General features: G+C 48.5%; 1 protein-coding gene across 1 annotated transcript in view; it reads left to right on the top strand.

The window, feature by feature from the left end:
* The first annotated feature begins 6,833 nt into the window (after positions 1-6,833).
* The window catches only part of AKAP12 (A-kinase anchoring protein 12), a 31,934-nt gene continuing 22,700 nt past the window's right edge, over positions 6,834-16,067 (top strand). The window contains exon 1 of the mRNA XM_075498984.1: positions 6,834-6,986. Within this exon, the coding sequence (XP_075355099.1) occupies positions 6,849-6,986 (138 nt within the window). The 5' untranslated portion in view covers positions 6,834-6,848. The remainder of the gene's footprint in view (positions 6,987-16,067) is intronic.

Raw genomic sequence — 16,067 nt, 5'->3', positions numbered from 1 at the left:
TCTGCAATAGTTACAGACGGGCCCACGGAGGGATACAGGGAAATAAGGAAATAATGTTGCTGAGTAATCAGTAATTATAGGTCAGCCACATCGCTACCGAACTGCCATCCCATTTTCTGTAGACAACACGTCAAAGGCATGATTTAATGAAGGTTTTGAAGGATGTTGCCTCTAGGCGTCAGAAGCAGCATAAGGCAAAGCATAGAGGCTTCTGTTTGAAAATCTCAAAAGCAAATGAAGGAGGTTGGTAGCCGTGACCATCATCAATACCGAAAGACAGATGTTAAATATGGTGGGGTTAAATGAGGAAGGCAAAGACAAGTAAATCGTGCTTGATGGAGAGCCAGAGGAATGCTGCAAAGAGACAGGTCAAGGTACAGGCTAGGGAAATTGTCCTTGCAGCATCGTTCTGGGTGGGCACTAGCAGAGCAGGACGGTGCTTGCTCAGGCCAGAGGAAGAATGTGACAGTACTAAGACAAGATCCTGGGGGTCTCTGTGTTTCCTTTTAAATTTGTTTTCCTGCTCTGTTTGCCGGTGTTGTGATCCACAAAACATTTTGCCATTTCCTACCTGCAGCTATAGAGGTTTCCCAGCTTGATTGATCCTGCTGGGGAGTGCATCACGGGAGGAAGGATGACATGGCCTATGCAGCTTCCACACTGCAGTGTCTCCTGGCTTGGCCAAGAGCCACAAAGCATGATGAGAAACTGCCGGGGGGCAGGTAGTCTGGGAGCAGGAGGGCTGCACAGAGCAGCTGCACATCCCGCTTCCTATTCATGGGACGGGGCTCCTGAGAGGGGACGCGGCTGTGCGGGTGGCGGTCAGAGCCGGGTGCCTGTCGGGGCGGGGTTGGTGGTCTCCCCTCAGGGAGGTGCAGCCTGCTTGTGGCACCAAGCCTTTGGGAGGGGAGATGGGGATTCACGGGCTTGGCAGAGACTGCTGGGGCGACTGGCAAAAGGCGAGCATCTCGGGGGGACACTCGAGCTTGCAGAGGACGGGGGTCCCTTGGCAGCAGCGGCTGGAAGCGTAACCATACTGGCAACAGAGGGAAGGTGTTTTCTTCACCTGCTGATGTGCACATACGGGGCAGGCGCTGGCAATAGGCGAGGAGGAGCAAGAACTCCCTTGAACAAAGCCCTGAGCAACCTCATCTGAGGTTGAAGCTCGCCCTGTTCTGAGCAAGGGCTTGGACTAGATGACTTCTGGAGGTCCCCTCCAACCTAAATTCTTCTCTGAGTCCACTCTAGATTCAAATTTAATTTTCGGAATGGTGTTTTAGCACCTGCTGCCTCTGAACCCTGCCATTCTTGATAATATCAGCAGTGCCAAGGCATTTCTAAAAGGTCAGTGCTCTCTGTCCCAAGCCACAGGGATTTCCTCCTGAAGACAAAACAGCCTCACTCACCTGCTGCTGGGACAATGCAGTAATGGTATGACAGGGACCTTCTGTGCCTCTTTATCTCTCTCCTCTGGGCATTCCTTCCTTGACGAGGAATTTCCTCAAAGCACTGCCTGAAAGGCTTTTTGGGTGAGATGCCTGTATCTGTGCAGCAGATAAAACACTGCAGCGGAGGTCACATTCTTCCATCTCTGCCGCTGTCACTAAGCTTGCTTGTAAGCTGGTGTCCACACTGGTGATCCACTGTCCTTGCACCTGCACACCACGTTATTCTCCTATTACACTGCATGGCTACCAGACTAATAACATGAAACTAACCTACAGCCTGGGTGTACCTTTCTCTCCTCAGCAGGAAAGCAGATCACCCGGCATTATAGGGGAATGATGAAACGGAGTCCTTCGAGCTTCTTCCTTCTTTGAAAAGAAAAGTCATATAGCATACTTCTTTTCTTCTTCTTTACAAAACAAAACTCTATTTTTTTTCCCACTGAAGAAAGAATTTTCAGCCATTGTCTCTTTTAAGCTTGAACACCAAAACGTTGCCTCCTGGAAATGTCAATATTTTGATATGGACAGATCAGAGCCTCTCCAGCAACCAGAGCTCTTACAGGGCTGAGACAGCATCATTTGGGCAGTGACCAGGCCATGCTGTGCATCTGTTCAGCCAGACTCCCAACGGGATGGACCTTTGCGGTCTCTTGCCCTGTCCCATGCCCCTGTGAAGAACTGCCCGTGAGCAGGTGATGAAGCTTAAGATGAAGCTGAAGCTTAGCTATTTGTCCATCACCTCCTGGGAAGAGCAGGGTAAGTGAGGAACTGGTGAGGAAACAAACTATGCTACAGGCTGGGTCTGCCCCTCCTGAAATGGCTCTGGGACGTCCAACGGTGGTCTGGGGGTCCTGCAGTAACGTGCAGCTACGCCCTGGATGACACGCCTGTTGTTCAAATGTGTGGCCTTTACTGAAATAATCGTCAAATTCAAGACTGAAAGTCAACTTCTGCTACTAGCATTATTTTTTAAATTGCACAGATGTGTGTCTCTATCCATGAATAGGTCTTTTCTGATCCAGATCACCTCCGTGATGTGAACATATCAGATTTAGAGGTGCTGTTTGGCTTGTTTATCAGTGTGATTTTTCTGGGGTATGTTAGCTCCTGGAAAGTAAAGAAAGGGTTTTCTCCCAGCTAAATTTGCAAAATTTATTCCTTTCTCGTTGTTTCTTCCTATGGCCTTATCAATGCTGCTTGCAAGCAAACTATTTTTACGTGGCTATTTTTGTCATTTTCTTCCTTTCACACTCGTCAGTATTTTGTTACGCTGATACATATTGGCTCCTTAGGCATATGCATTTATTTCTAACAGCATCCTGGGATTTCCTATCACAACTGGACAAAAGAGGGGGGAAAAAAGCTGAAGATTGCTGGTAAATACAACTGAGGTGAAGTCAGAGCACTATATTCTCTATCCAGATCTAAGATATGTTCTCAAGAGCTTCCCATTTCAAGAACACTTATACGATATGTTTCCACTTAGCTTTTATGCCAAAAATATCCCAGTGCGGCTCTGCCGCTGATAAAAGCAGCAGGAGTGTTCGTGTAAACATGGCTCCAGGCAGCCGCCAGTGCTCCCAGTCGCCGTCTTGCACAAACCTGTGAACAGCCGGCCTGGATCGCATACAGGGAGCCCGTGGCACGCAGACTGGGCAGGCGGCCCCGTTCTCTGTCGCAGATGCTGGGGACCAGCCCTCCCATCCCACTTTGCTGCCGGCTCCCCGGCCGCCCCGCTGCTCCTCAGGCGCAGCTGGAGTGGGCGACAGCAGCAAAGCTCGTGGTCGCTTGCAGGGACCGACAGAGCCAAGGCCACAAGGAGCAGATGGGGAAAATCATGAATGAGGCAGAACATGGCAGGAAAATAGTTCACCAGCACTGGCTGAGACACGGGGTTCATCTCTTCTTCACAAATGCATCAGCTCCAGTTACATCAATTCTAAGTCCTTTTGGAAAAGTAGCAATTTTTAAAAGCAAGTAAATTAAGCCTTGTCCACAGACTCTGCATTTTAAACCTCATTATGAAACTTATCCAGATTTCAAAGAAGTTTAAAGCAATTACATGCTAGCTGCAATGCTAAAAGACTGTCCTGCCTTTCGGAAGGTCTGTGCTTGGACCTCTTAGTAGGAGTTTCCTCAAAGATGTTTCGCTGGAAATAGGTCTAGATAACATGCCACTAGCGCTTTAATTATTATCTTTTTGGCTTCCTTGGTTTCATCCTAAGAAGTGTGTATACATACTTCTGTCAATAGCTTCAATATCTTGCCTCAGCGCCAACACTTGGTGACTTAGGAAGAGGATCATCTGAAGCATATGTGACTCTACTTCACTGGAAACGCTGTCAAGAGAAACAGACTTCGTGCCTGAAAAACACTTCGATATAGCAAGAGGCAGTTGCAGTGTTCAGGGCAAAGGTCTGGACAATAACCGCTCTAGCACACAGGCAGATAGAGAAACACAGGCCGACACATGCCAGAGTCAGACCTGTCATTCATCACGGTTCCTTCTGTACAGACAGGGTACAGAGCATCGTGAAAGGCTAAAAGGGAACCGACCGGCCTCTGGGCCAGCATGGGGATGTTGGATATCTCTCTTAAGGTCCCCATGCTATATTTGCTCCAGGAAAGAAAACACAAGCAAATAAAGAAATAAATGCAAAAGGAAAGGAGATGGAAGCTGTGCCCTAATACTAGGGATTAAACAGGGCTGGGACACTGGCCCATGGCTGCCTGCGCCACAAGTTTGCAGAGACATACTGGTTTGGAGAGGGGAGAAGTTAGGCATCTATACACAAGCCATGCTGCACTGCTCAACCTTAAAATCAGAAGGCAGTCCACAGCACACTTTATTTCACCATATAGATGTAGCTGGAGAGTTCCATCAAAAAAGAAGAAATCTGCATTCAGAAAATGACCAGGGGATGGGCGTTGAGGAGGGTCTCACTCAGCTGCAGTGTTGCCGAGCTCTCAGACCGCTGGGCATGGAGCAGGCAGCACCGGGCATGAGCAAATGGACTAAAGAGCAATTTTAGAAGGAGGAAGCAGGCTGTGTTCTAGCTGCTTGCGAAGAAAGCATTTTGTGGTCAATGAGCAGTGAAAAGAGAAATGATACGGCACAGACCTTGAATTATGTCACCTTTCCCCTCTTGAGAAACTGCCTGGCAAATCCCTGATCTTCCCTCCCGCCGCATGCACCCTTCCTGGCTGCTCCATGAGCCCCACGGCTGGCCCGTCCCTCGCCAAAACCCAGGAGACCTCTGTGTCTGCGCCCAGGGTCCATGGCTGAAGGGGAACCCAAGATGGCCCTGCAGCAGCCGGGCTGGCCTCAGCGCTCAGCGGCACCTGGAAAGGAGCAGCTGAAGGCAGGGAGAAAGGGAGATTTGGTGGGAAATGGAGGTGGTGCCAGCTCTTCTTCCACCAGAGACGTGGGCATCGAAGGATGAGTCAGGAAACGCTGGGAAAGGGCTCCTAGCTCCTCTGTCGTGGGTGCTGGCTGATGGGTGACCCAGGAGCATTAGGTGGCTATGGGGAAGTTCTTCTACAGAGACTCAGTTAGACACTACTGAGAGCTTAGACCTGTTGGCTCTTCTCTCTGGAGCTGCCAGGCTGTGTCTCTGGCCTCAAAGGCTGCCTGGAGGCCAGAGCAGATTAGAAATTGGTCCTGCAGTGAGGACCAGAGTGCTCTGCCCTTCGGCGTGCAGCTCCCCAGCAGCTCCGGCCTGGCAAAGCCTAGGGTTAACCACCACTTTCGGTGGGTTTTGTTTCCACCTCCCTGAACCAGGTGACCACACCACTGATTTTCACTCCCCTCTTACTTTTCCTGCTCTCCTGTGAAACAAATGCCCCAATACTAACTTCCCGGAGATGAGGAACAAATAATGAAATATTAAGAAAACTGTTGGGCAGGTAAGTGGCTTTAGGACAACGTGCTCCTGCTGTGACACACGCACATACATAAGAAAAAAGACTGATCTGAAAATGAGCGAGACTGAGCAGAAAGGGGGAGATGTTGATTCCATCTGCGTGATCCACAACAGCAGTTTTGTTCTGCTGCATGCCGAGGACTCTGGTAGGTTCTCCTATTAGCTAAGGGGAGCTGCTGTAGGGGCTCTTTCAGTCATTGACTTGATATGTCTTGGTATTTTTAGGGAAAAAACTGACCAGTGTGTGGAGATCAGGAAATTTGTAGAATGGATTTTTAAGAAGGTTTTTTTTTTCTGAATGAACCTGTGTTTTGGAGGGTGAGGACTGGTTTAAATGTTCTAAAGGAAATTGTCTATGGTTCTATAGTATGTACTATGAACTCTTCAGATCATACCTGGTTTTAACCATGAACTCCATAGAGGATGGAGAGATTTACACGTTTAGAAAAAAAGATTTTATACTTATGATGAAGAACAGCGAATGGATCTGTTTGCTACCCATTTGGCACATTGTGGTTGGTTTATTTTAATGTATGTGCTATTTCCCTACCGATACTTTTGGAAAGTACTGGATAAGAGCATGCCTATGTACACGTTGGTCCTGCTTTTGTGGCATGGGAAAAGAAGCTTTTGTGTGTTCTGGGCTAGGAGAGAAACTACCGTGTTCTTTGCTTTGCTTGCTTATGCCATGTCATCGGGCATGAATTAATAGAAGGGAACCTGTCCTGTGTGACAAAAAAAAACCCATTTTGTTTTTTTTCCCCAAAGTTGCCTGAGACATAGGACCCTGCTTTTCTGCATCAGCTGAGATCTGGGCGTCCTTCTCCCAGAGGGGCCCAGCATGGCTGAGGTCCGCAAGCCCACGCCGCTGAAGGCTTGGGGCCCCGGAGCCGAGCCCTCGGGTCGGGAGCCGGCAGAAGCCCCGCGGGGGTGCCGGGCAGCGCGGCCGGGCGGGGGGCGCAGCCCCTGGGCCGGAGCCTCCCGGGGATGCTGGCGGGCGGCGGCTCGTCCCGGTCCCGGTCCCGGTCCCGGCGAGGGCGGGGAGGGGGCTGAAACGCTGAGTCAGCGCCGCGGTGCCGCCGCGGAGGGCCGGGGCCGGGCGGTGTCCCCACCCCGGCGGCACCGGCGGTGCCCGGGAGGGGGGCGGCCCCCGGCCGGCGGGGCGGCGGCGGCGGAGCGCAGGGCGCTGCCCCCCTTGGCCGCTCCTTATCAGCCCGATTTGATGCTGCAAGGCGTGTCCGGGGCTCTGCTCATGTGATGGAGCAAGAGGCAGACGGGCGGGGGGACCAGGGGAGGAGGTGATTTTCCTCGCTGGCTCTCGCTCGCTCGCTCGTTTTTTTCTTCCTCCTTTTTTTTCTGCCCTCCTCTCGCTCCCTAAAGGAGTTCGCGGAGAACCGGGCGCCTTCACTCCCGGCTGCGCCGCCGCCGCCCTCCGCCAGCCCGCGCCCGTAGCTCCGCACGGCCGCGGGGCAGCGCCATGGGCGCCGGCAGCTCCGCCGAGCCGCCCGCCCCGCAGGACGGGGACGGGGCCGCCGCCGGGCCCCCCCGCACCCCCCCGGAGCCGCTGCCGGCAGAAGAAGCGGCGGCGCCCCAGCCGCCGGCGGAGCCCGCCAAGGTAAGGCAGGGGCGGCGGGGAGCCGGGGGGGGAGGGGGGGGGGGGGCGCGGGGCGGCGGCGGCTCCCGCCGCACCCCCGGCCCCGGGAAACTTTCCCGCCCCGGCGGCGGGCACCTGCCGCGGCCGGCGGGCACCCTCTGGGGCGGGCGGGGAGCCGGGGCGCGGCGGCGGCGGCTGCGGGGCCGGGACTGCGCCACGGCCAGCGCCGCAGTCATAAAACTCCCGCCGGCGGCGGCGGCGGCAGCGGCGGGGCGGGGGGCGAGGGCGGCCGCGGGGACGCCGCCGCTTTTGTGTGCGGCCGCGGGGGGGAGGAGGGCCGCACCCACCCGTTACCCGCGGCGGGGTCTGCGCCAAGAAACCGCCTGACTGCGGTCCTGCAGCCGCTCGCAGCGGTGCCCGGGGCTCCCGCAGCCTGCCCCCGTCCTCTGCCCTCCCCAGGACGCAGGTGGGAGGCGCGTCGGGGCGCGGCCAGCCCCGCCGGGGATGCCGTTTCTGCAGCCGGGCGCCGGCCTCGGTGCGTCCCCCCGCCCTCGCAGCCCATCCCGCCGCCCCCAGCCTCAGGCTCACCTGGGCCGCAGCCCCCCCGCCCCGCCGCCGCGGGCGGGCGGGGAAGGGGGCGGCGGTGCCGCGGCGTGGGCTGTAGCGATGGCTTTCGTGGTGTCGTACCGCACAGGGGGGAAAGGGGAGCGGCTGGCTAACTCTCGGCCAGCAGGGAGTAGAGGAGCTCTAGGTATGTGTTATTTTTAATAAAGACGTTGAAGAATTGAAAGACATTCTTTTAAAACATGTCTGGTGCTTAAAAATAGATTATGAATGAACCCATTTATCCCTCTGGAATAGGCGCGTTTGGGGGATTCTGGGACTGAAAGGGAGGTTATGTGCATCTGCGTGTTTACACAGCGTTGCTTTGGGGTTAGACGTTAGTTTGTTAGCAGAGAAATAATGCCACGTTATACCGAGATCCCCTCCTTTGGGCTCTTCGGAGTTTGGGCCCTCGGAGCAGGGTTGCTCAGAAGTTTCTGTAGCTGGTGTGTGGGTGTGTTAGAGCTTGAGAACTGGTTATGACTTTGTTTCTTTGACCTTGTGGTTCAGATCTAACTTTCAAGTTGAATTTCCCATAGTTCCTGGCTGCCACTAGACCTCCTTGTGCGTGTTTTGACAGATTTGAAAACCACATTGAGAATGAACTTTAACTTTGATTGATTTTATTTTCTTTTTAACCAAATAGGCGGTTGGGGGTTGGTGTTGGTTAACAAAATATTTAGCAGTTGTGGTGGGCAATTTTAGAATTCAGATGCTGAAATTTAGACATGCGTGAACTTACAGAGGGCGAGCATTCGGCTACTGTGATTCTTTAAAAATGAAGATAGTGTGACTTTCAAAGAAGGGATATAACATTCATAGCCATATTTCTCCAGTTATGGGAACTGAGACCCCAAAAAAAGAGAATACCATTGATGCTGTTCTCAAGCACAGATTGTTGTTGTTAATACGGTGTTTTATGTCTTCGACACTTCAGGAAAAATGTTTTCTAATAGATTTTTGCCTTGTTACTTAAGCAGAACTGTTTAAAGGTGGGGAAGTTCTTTTTATCATTTCACTGCTGTAATAAGTTGTATTACTGCTGTTCTAAAACAACTGGTTTTGCCTTCCATTACATTAAATAAAAAGAAAAATAAGTTTTAATGAAGTTCAGTCATACTTTTTTTGTATCTCAGTCTATTCTTGTAAGGTAGTTTCATGCAGATTTGTGACACAACTTTTCATCGTTATTTCTTTCAGCCCTTTGAATCTGAAAATTGTCAGATCCTGCAATGCCCCTGGAGAAATCTGTCAAAGAACTAATTTGTTTGCAGAAGATACAATGGGGACATTTTGAAGGATGGTCTTCTTTCTTGAGAAGTTCCAAATTAAAACACTTATCACAACCCCCTCTTTTAGAAGAAAAACTTGAAAACTGACTTTAATGGAACCCAACTTGAGTGAGCCTTGGCAAGTCAATCGCAAATAAATTGTCTAGGCAACTAGTCTAATACAGGTTATAAAATCTCACAGCAGTTGTGCTTTTTTGTCACTTGAAATTCCTCAAAATATTTAATCAAGTTTCTTTCATGCCATAGTTGTATTTTGTACAAGATGGAAAACCTGTTTGCCTTTTCTTCTAGAAAGGGCCAAATTTATAGTCTTTAAGCTGTTTTGTTATTCACATGTGACTCTTTGGCCAGGTACCAGCTTTTGAGGTGTCCTAGTTACTGGAAGGGGGAGTACATGTTTCAGCGTTTCTCGCTCCTACAGCCCAGGAGGTGTGAGACCCTGTAGAGCACTTGGTCTACAGTGCCAGAGGTATTCAGGAGCCTTTGGGTGTTGGCTCGCAAGCACTGCAGGTTAAACGTGGGCTCGGCAGGTTAGGGCCTCAGCTCTTCACCCCATCCTTTCACAAGTTGCTGGTGAATTACACATAAAGCAGCTCCAGAGTTTCCAGCCCAGCATGTTACTGGGACTTGAAACTGGTGGGTTTTCTTACTGTAGCAGGCAAGGCTTAAACTCTGGCAGTGGAGGAGCTGCTCCTTATCTTGCATAGCCACGCCGCTGCGGGAAGCCCCCTCTGCAGGGGAGCGTGACAGATCCTGGAGGAACTAATCCATTCGCATGCCTGAACGGAATTCATTGGATTTGTGAATCAACACCCAAAGTCCTGTTGAAAGCAAGGGACAGGGTGTGGTCCCACAGAAGGCTGATGGAGTTATCTCCTTGCTGTTTGAGCAGCCATACTCTTTCCCCCCTCCTTTTCTTCCTCTCTGTCTTGCCCCAGCTGCTGCAGTCCCACCTCGCACCGTGTCTGGTCCTCATCTTGCCTTTCCGTAAGCAGGTTCAACTTGCTAACCCTTCAGGAAACAGTGGATTTTTTTTTTTTGTGCTGGGCCAGTTCACTGATATATTAGTGAGCTCATTTGACTCCTACGATGCCCAGGTGAGACCCAGAGCTGGGACAAGGCAAGCATCTGCAGCAGGGCAGGAGGGGAAATGAAAAAACGTTCCCTGTTGGCGGCAGCGAGCTGGTAGACCCTGTCTGCTTGTGAAACCTCCCCGTCAGACTGCCCTGAGCAGCACAGAGGCCTGAAGCTTGGCCTGAGAAAGATTTAACAGATTTCAATAATAATAGTGCTAGAAGGGGGAACAAGTCTCACAGAGGAGACCAGACGAACCTCGGGTGTCCCAGACCAACAAAAAACTTTGAGGTGTCTGATGGGATGGGTCCTGTGCTCCTGCCTCCTCCCTGGGGCACCTGCAGCTTCCCCTCTGCTGCTGCTGGCACTGGGTGAGCTCATTCAAGGAGCTAACCCCCTAGAAGGCTGTTCAGCTTCTTTGGCAAGGTCGTTCTCTGCTGATTTAGCGAGATGTGTTGGCTTCTGGGACTTGGACAGCAGAAGCAGGAGGTGCAGGGGAGCAGGCAGGACCTTGCGACCGGGATTGGGCAGGGAGCTGGGTGGCACTTCTGTTGGTGGCGGCACATGGCTAGATTAGTTCGGGCATCTCCATCTTGTGAGCTCCCTCTCTGTTCACAGCAGTGGCACACCTCTCGCCCAACTTCCCATTTGGATGCTGAGCATCAGGCAGAGCTGGAAAAAGATGCCGGCACGCTGCTTCCGCAGCGGTGTCCTCTGAGGTCCCACGTGGGCAATGCAAGGAGAGCTGCGTCATCCTACCAACATCTCAGCTAAAGCAACTGTGATCGCCCCCCTGCTTTTATTTTGTTTAGAAGCTCAAAGTACCAGTTTTAATACCGGTTTCTTTCTGTGGCCCTGCTGAGGGAGCAGAGCTGTGTTGGAACAGCTACCTGAAACAGCATAGGGAAACTTTTAAAGAGAGAATCTGGAAAAATACTGGCATGCTAGTAACCTATTCTTGCAGCAAAATCTAGGTTTGGCAGAGATAATCTTTTATGGGAATTGATGGCTTTAAAATGTCGTGTGATGAATTCCTGGCTTGTTCACGTGCAAGGGCCCCCACTCAAGAGCAGTGAGTCGTTCAAATGGTGTTTTCGGGATGGTTCCCATTTCTGAGTAGTAACTTGATTACGCTACCTGCCTTGTAATGAGAGCAAGTGTCTGCTAGACAGTAAATATTTGGAACTGTCTCTTCTAAAGAGGTTACCAGCTGAGATGTCAGAGTGTCTTATTGTCTGAGTGCCTGACAAATAACAGCTGGGACAGACTTACATCTGCTGTTGAAACAACTGCGTTCTGGTGCGGGAGCTGAGTCAGCCTGAAAATACTACATTAGCGATGGTAAAACTAAGCTTAATCAAGTACCAGAGGAAAGTCCCTAGACTGCGTCTCTAACAGCCCCAGTTTGAGGCATTTGGTCTGAATGATGAGGCCGCAGGGTTCTCCTGGTTCAGCAGGGTCCGATTCCCTTTCAGTACTTCTCTTCTGACTGGGAAGGAAGAGGCTGATGTAGTTTGGTGGTGAGGTTTGGAGGTCAGCCCATGCCTGTGGGGTGACTGGGGAGAAAGCATAAAAATGCTTAATTGAAAAAATGCACAATGGAAACTGGTGTCATGGATCCACCAAAAGTGTGAAATAACCCCCTAATCATACAGGAGATAAGAGGGAGCTGGTAGAGGGAGTGTCCGGCCACTTTGAAAGCCAAAGCAATTAGCTTGTGTTTGATGTGATGGAGGCTAAAGAGATGCAAAGAGGAGTGTCGGGTCTTTGAAAGTCCTTCTGTTTGGAAATGCAAGCCGTGGTTGTAGTCACTGAAAGGAGAATAACTTGCTTTGTGCTCAGTCCTTGTTCTAACTGATCCTTAGCGTCTGGATGAGTTGTACCTATGTGGATGCTTAGACAAGGTGGTGTCCGAGGACTGCTATGCAGAAAGAGCTGAAAGCTGTGAGGCCTGGGAAGGAGCTCAGGTGGGATCAGCTTAAGGTGTGGACCAGAATGACAGGTTGGGAGCAATGCTTCCTCCACAGGTTGCAAAAAGAGATCACAGAGATGATTTGGGAGCAACACCTGTCGGTTTTGTTGTAGCCTTGTGGATTTCGAGGGTAGTCGTCCATAAGGAGGTGTCACAGCGAAGTCAGGCTGAGAGTTAGGACAGAAGAGGATAAGCCTGAGGGAACGGAAGGTAAGGAGAAGGCTCTTGGCTTTGTCTGCAGGAGGCGGTACCCAGAAATAAGGTACTGAAATTAAGTATGCTGTTATGTGCCTTATAGAATAAGGGCCTTATGTTTTCTCCACCTGGAAGTTGCAATGTCCCACGAACCTCTAATGCCCTAGCTAATGCAAAAGAAGACAAACTGCTGTGAACAAAGAGTTGGAACGACCTAAATTCAGGTCTTTTTCCAAATGTTGGTGTTTGAAGATCTTTTTCATGAAGCAGCGTGTGTTAAGAGCAGACCCCCAGAGCAGACCAACAGTGCTGCAAGCTTTCCCAAAGTTTCAAAATCAAACTTCAGGAAAAATATTACGGACCATTATGTTAGTTTGCTCAGTTGTTCAGACAGCTGGATCTGGCTATTTTAGTAATCTAATGTAGAATCAGTGTAGTAGGATTAACAGAATGAGGCAAAATTAACTCTGGTGCATTTGGGCCTGGTGCGAGGAATTCCTGGAATGATTTGGGTCTGGTACAAGGAATGTTGGGAATGGTGGTGATTGCTGGTGGGGGAAGAAGCTGGGTGCTGCTGCTAGCCCCTCCAGAATAGCACACGAATGAAGCATGTGCTAACGTACACCGAGAGATCAAGGACCTGCTGTTCATCCATACCTTATACGTTTTGAATTTTGTATGCATTTAGTGGGGTCCAACAGTTGGACCTAATGCTACATGCAAAATGGAGCAGAAGCTGCTGTTGGTTAGAGTGATGTGGGCAACCAAGCCCTGTGCATTTTAGTCTCATTAGCTGTGTGTCCGCCCTTTAGCCGCTTCCACCTTTGTGGTGGATATGAGGGAAATATTTTAAAAATACATGCATGATGTATAGTAGTGGCATGACAAGTGTTGCTTCACTGATGGTCCTTTGTTTGGGGAAATGAAGAAGCTGAAGGATCAGTGAACTGGATCACCAGCTCTCTGTTTTCTCCTGCATTTATGAGACAGCACATTCATAAACTAATTAATAATCAAAGGAGAACAATGAATGTGTGCCGCAGAAACCTGATAAATGTTGATAAACCTGCCAACTGTAATGTCTCGTTACCTGTACATAAATACATGGAGCTGAATAACGAGATTCCTAATACCATTAATTTTGTCTTTAAGGTTTTCACCCATCTCTCTAAACTTTGACTTTATATTTGTCTAAGCTTTACAACTATTCTAAGCTTTACAGCTATTCTCAATGGAATTAAGAACACAGCTCACTAAATTAGACATAATTGGACTAAACTGCGGTTTAGATCCCTTCAGAGAAATGAAGCAGTTAATGTCAGTGAAAACTGAAATTAGTTTCTTTTGAGGACTAATGCAGTGGGACAGACTGCACTGACCCTCATAAACAGCCTGAGCAACTTTTCTCAGAACAGAAACCTTTTTTTTTTTTTTTTTTAAACTAATGATGCTGTTGAGTCTCCCTTCACATTACAACCCCCCCCAAGATGCATATTTTCTTCTCCTTTGAACACATTTTAATTTGCAAAAAATGCTATTGTTTTACTAGTTTTGATTATTCAATTATTTAAAGCAGAACACTTGATTTGAAAATCTAAATTTGCCTTTCTATGGCCAAGAATCACATCAAACTCTTTCCCAAGAGACTGGGGTAAAAAGGTCCTTATTCCCTGGCAGGGTAGGGTTATACTGCAGGTCTGGTCAAATTTGAAAATACTGAGGTTTTTCAAGTATTTACATTTTTACTCAGTTGTGACTGATGGGTCCTGCTTTCAAAACTGAATTTACATACAGAGTGAACAGGGATTATAATTATACTAGCTGGTAGTAAGAACTGCTTATAGTCTTACATTTAGTAATGTTTTTACCTTCCAGTATGAAGAACAGAATTAAATGTATCACAGCATTTTATGGATGCAAAGGGTTATCTGCTAGATCCAGTGACTTCTGAATTTTGATCCCAGATCTTTGGGATCATATATAGTCACTGTTTTCCTGAACGCATCACAACTGTAGAATAAATTCAGAGCTGGGGAAATATTAAGTGTTACCATAGTTAATATTTTGTCGTAACACTCGGGGCTCAACTTAAAAAGAAGACAAGTTGTACTGCATTGGGGTACCCAGTCCCTTTGTACCCTGGTTCCTTGCAGAGTCCACAGGTCCATATTAGGCACTTAAGCAAACGGTAGACTTTATATGTCTGTACATATACGTCTATACATATGACTCTAGCTTTAAAATGGTTTGCTGACTAGGGGAGGTTTGGAAAGAAAGGCAGGGAAATCTTTGAATACAGTGAGGAGTGGTAAGATATTCAGCGCTGTTGCCTTTCTTGTGACTGCAAAGAATTGTTGGTGCTAATTCTGAGGGTGTCATCTTGAAATATCCGTGGCTTCAGATAGCCGAGTGCCCTCAGAGCCAGTAAAGTTAAGGTTGTTCTTGTGTTTGCAGGACTAGCAGTTGTCTTACAAGAATGAATGAGTAAAATTTCTCATTTAAAAAAAAAAAAAATTGTCCTTTAATAAATTTGTATTGAAGAATCTCAAAGCCCTTCAAGAATTAGGTTGTTATTTTCTGTGTCTATTTGTTGCTAGTCTTTAATCTGTTACTACCATTCAGTTAATGCTGTGTGCAGCTGCAGAAGAGCTGCCCAGAGTTTACGTGCCTTTGTTCGGCGGTGTGGCATTTTTATTCCTCCTGAGTTCCTGTGTTTTAGATTTATGAGAAGGATGATGTGAGAAGCGGGAATGTAATCTGAGTGTTGAGCCATTCCGTATTTCTTCTATTTAATATCTGGTCTCAGCATGTGAAAACTCTGAAGCCAAATTATTCCATCTGTGGTGTTGGCAGTAGAGCAGAATGGGGTCCTTTTTCGTGAGGTGGATTATGTGGCTGTGAAAGGCAGCTTTGAGGAGCGCAGCAACGCCAGGTGGAAACAATTTGGCTTAATTAAGGGCTTCTGAACTGAAAATTGGCAACCCGAACGCACACTTTGTTGCCCGTGGAAGCGGGGGTACGGCGCTTCTCTCGGATCCCGCCTGGCACGTGAAAAGGCGGTCGGACGATCAGGGGAAAGCCGTTTGCCCGGCACGTGGTGTGTTGATCTGAAATGCCGTTGCAGCGGGCTAATTGCTAATAAAAATAAATAAATGGATCTCCCCATTCAGAAGTGTGTTTTAGTGGTTTTGGAAGAGGATCGTCAGGAATGTGGCATCTTTCTGATCCCAGTTTGGCGCTTCAAGCGTTTGGACGTTACATGACACTGAAAGATGGGATGTATCTGTGGTTCCTTCACTTAATTAACAGGGCTTCAATGGCAGTATTTTGGGAGTACAGCTGAGTAATAAGACAATGATATGTAATTAAGGTTTGCTGTTCTACCAGAGGAACTTTAAACCTATGCGTCAGGAATAGAGATTTAAGACGTGCTTAATTAGTTGAAATGGCTTCTGTTGGAAGGTAATACAATCACTTGGAAAGCTAGTTAATTAAACAAATAATTAAAAGGTAAGGAAGTATTTTTAAGGACCACAACACATTTCATACTTTCAGAAGCATATTTTTATTTTAAAAGTATTTTCCTTGTTATATGGCAAGCCAATACAAATTCTGAAAGTAACTAAAACGTGTCAAATGTGGAAGCTGAAAAAGAGTTGGTTGTTTTTACACATATAAGCAGATCTAGAAAAAAAATTTCAAATATTATAGTGCAGAGTCCCACAGAATTGCAAAGCTTTTTCCCCCCTGTAAGAATAATCTCTGCCTAATAACTGAGGCCCAAAAATTCTAGTTTTAATCCCAGTTTCACTGAATTTCCTCATGGGATTTATATATTCCGCTTTCTGTCCTGAATAGTTCAGTTTCTTTGTAGTTGTATTGTTTATGATGGTAAGATAAGCACATCCGCAGAGGAGTGATACCAAAGGTTGTAATGGAGACAGGATTCATGCATATATCAGAGCA

The sequence above is a fragment of the Mycteria americana genome, chromosome 3 (assembly GCF_035582795.1).
Source record: "Mycteria americana isolate JAX WOST 10 ecotype Jacksonville Zoo and Gardens chromosome 3, USCA_MyAme_1.0, whole genome shotgun sequence".
NCBI classification, from domain to species: Eukaryota; Metazoa; Chordata; class Aves; order Ciconiiformes; family Ciconiidae; genus Mycteria; species Mycteria americana.
This window is presented reverse-complemented; position numbering and strand designations above follow the sequence as displayed.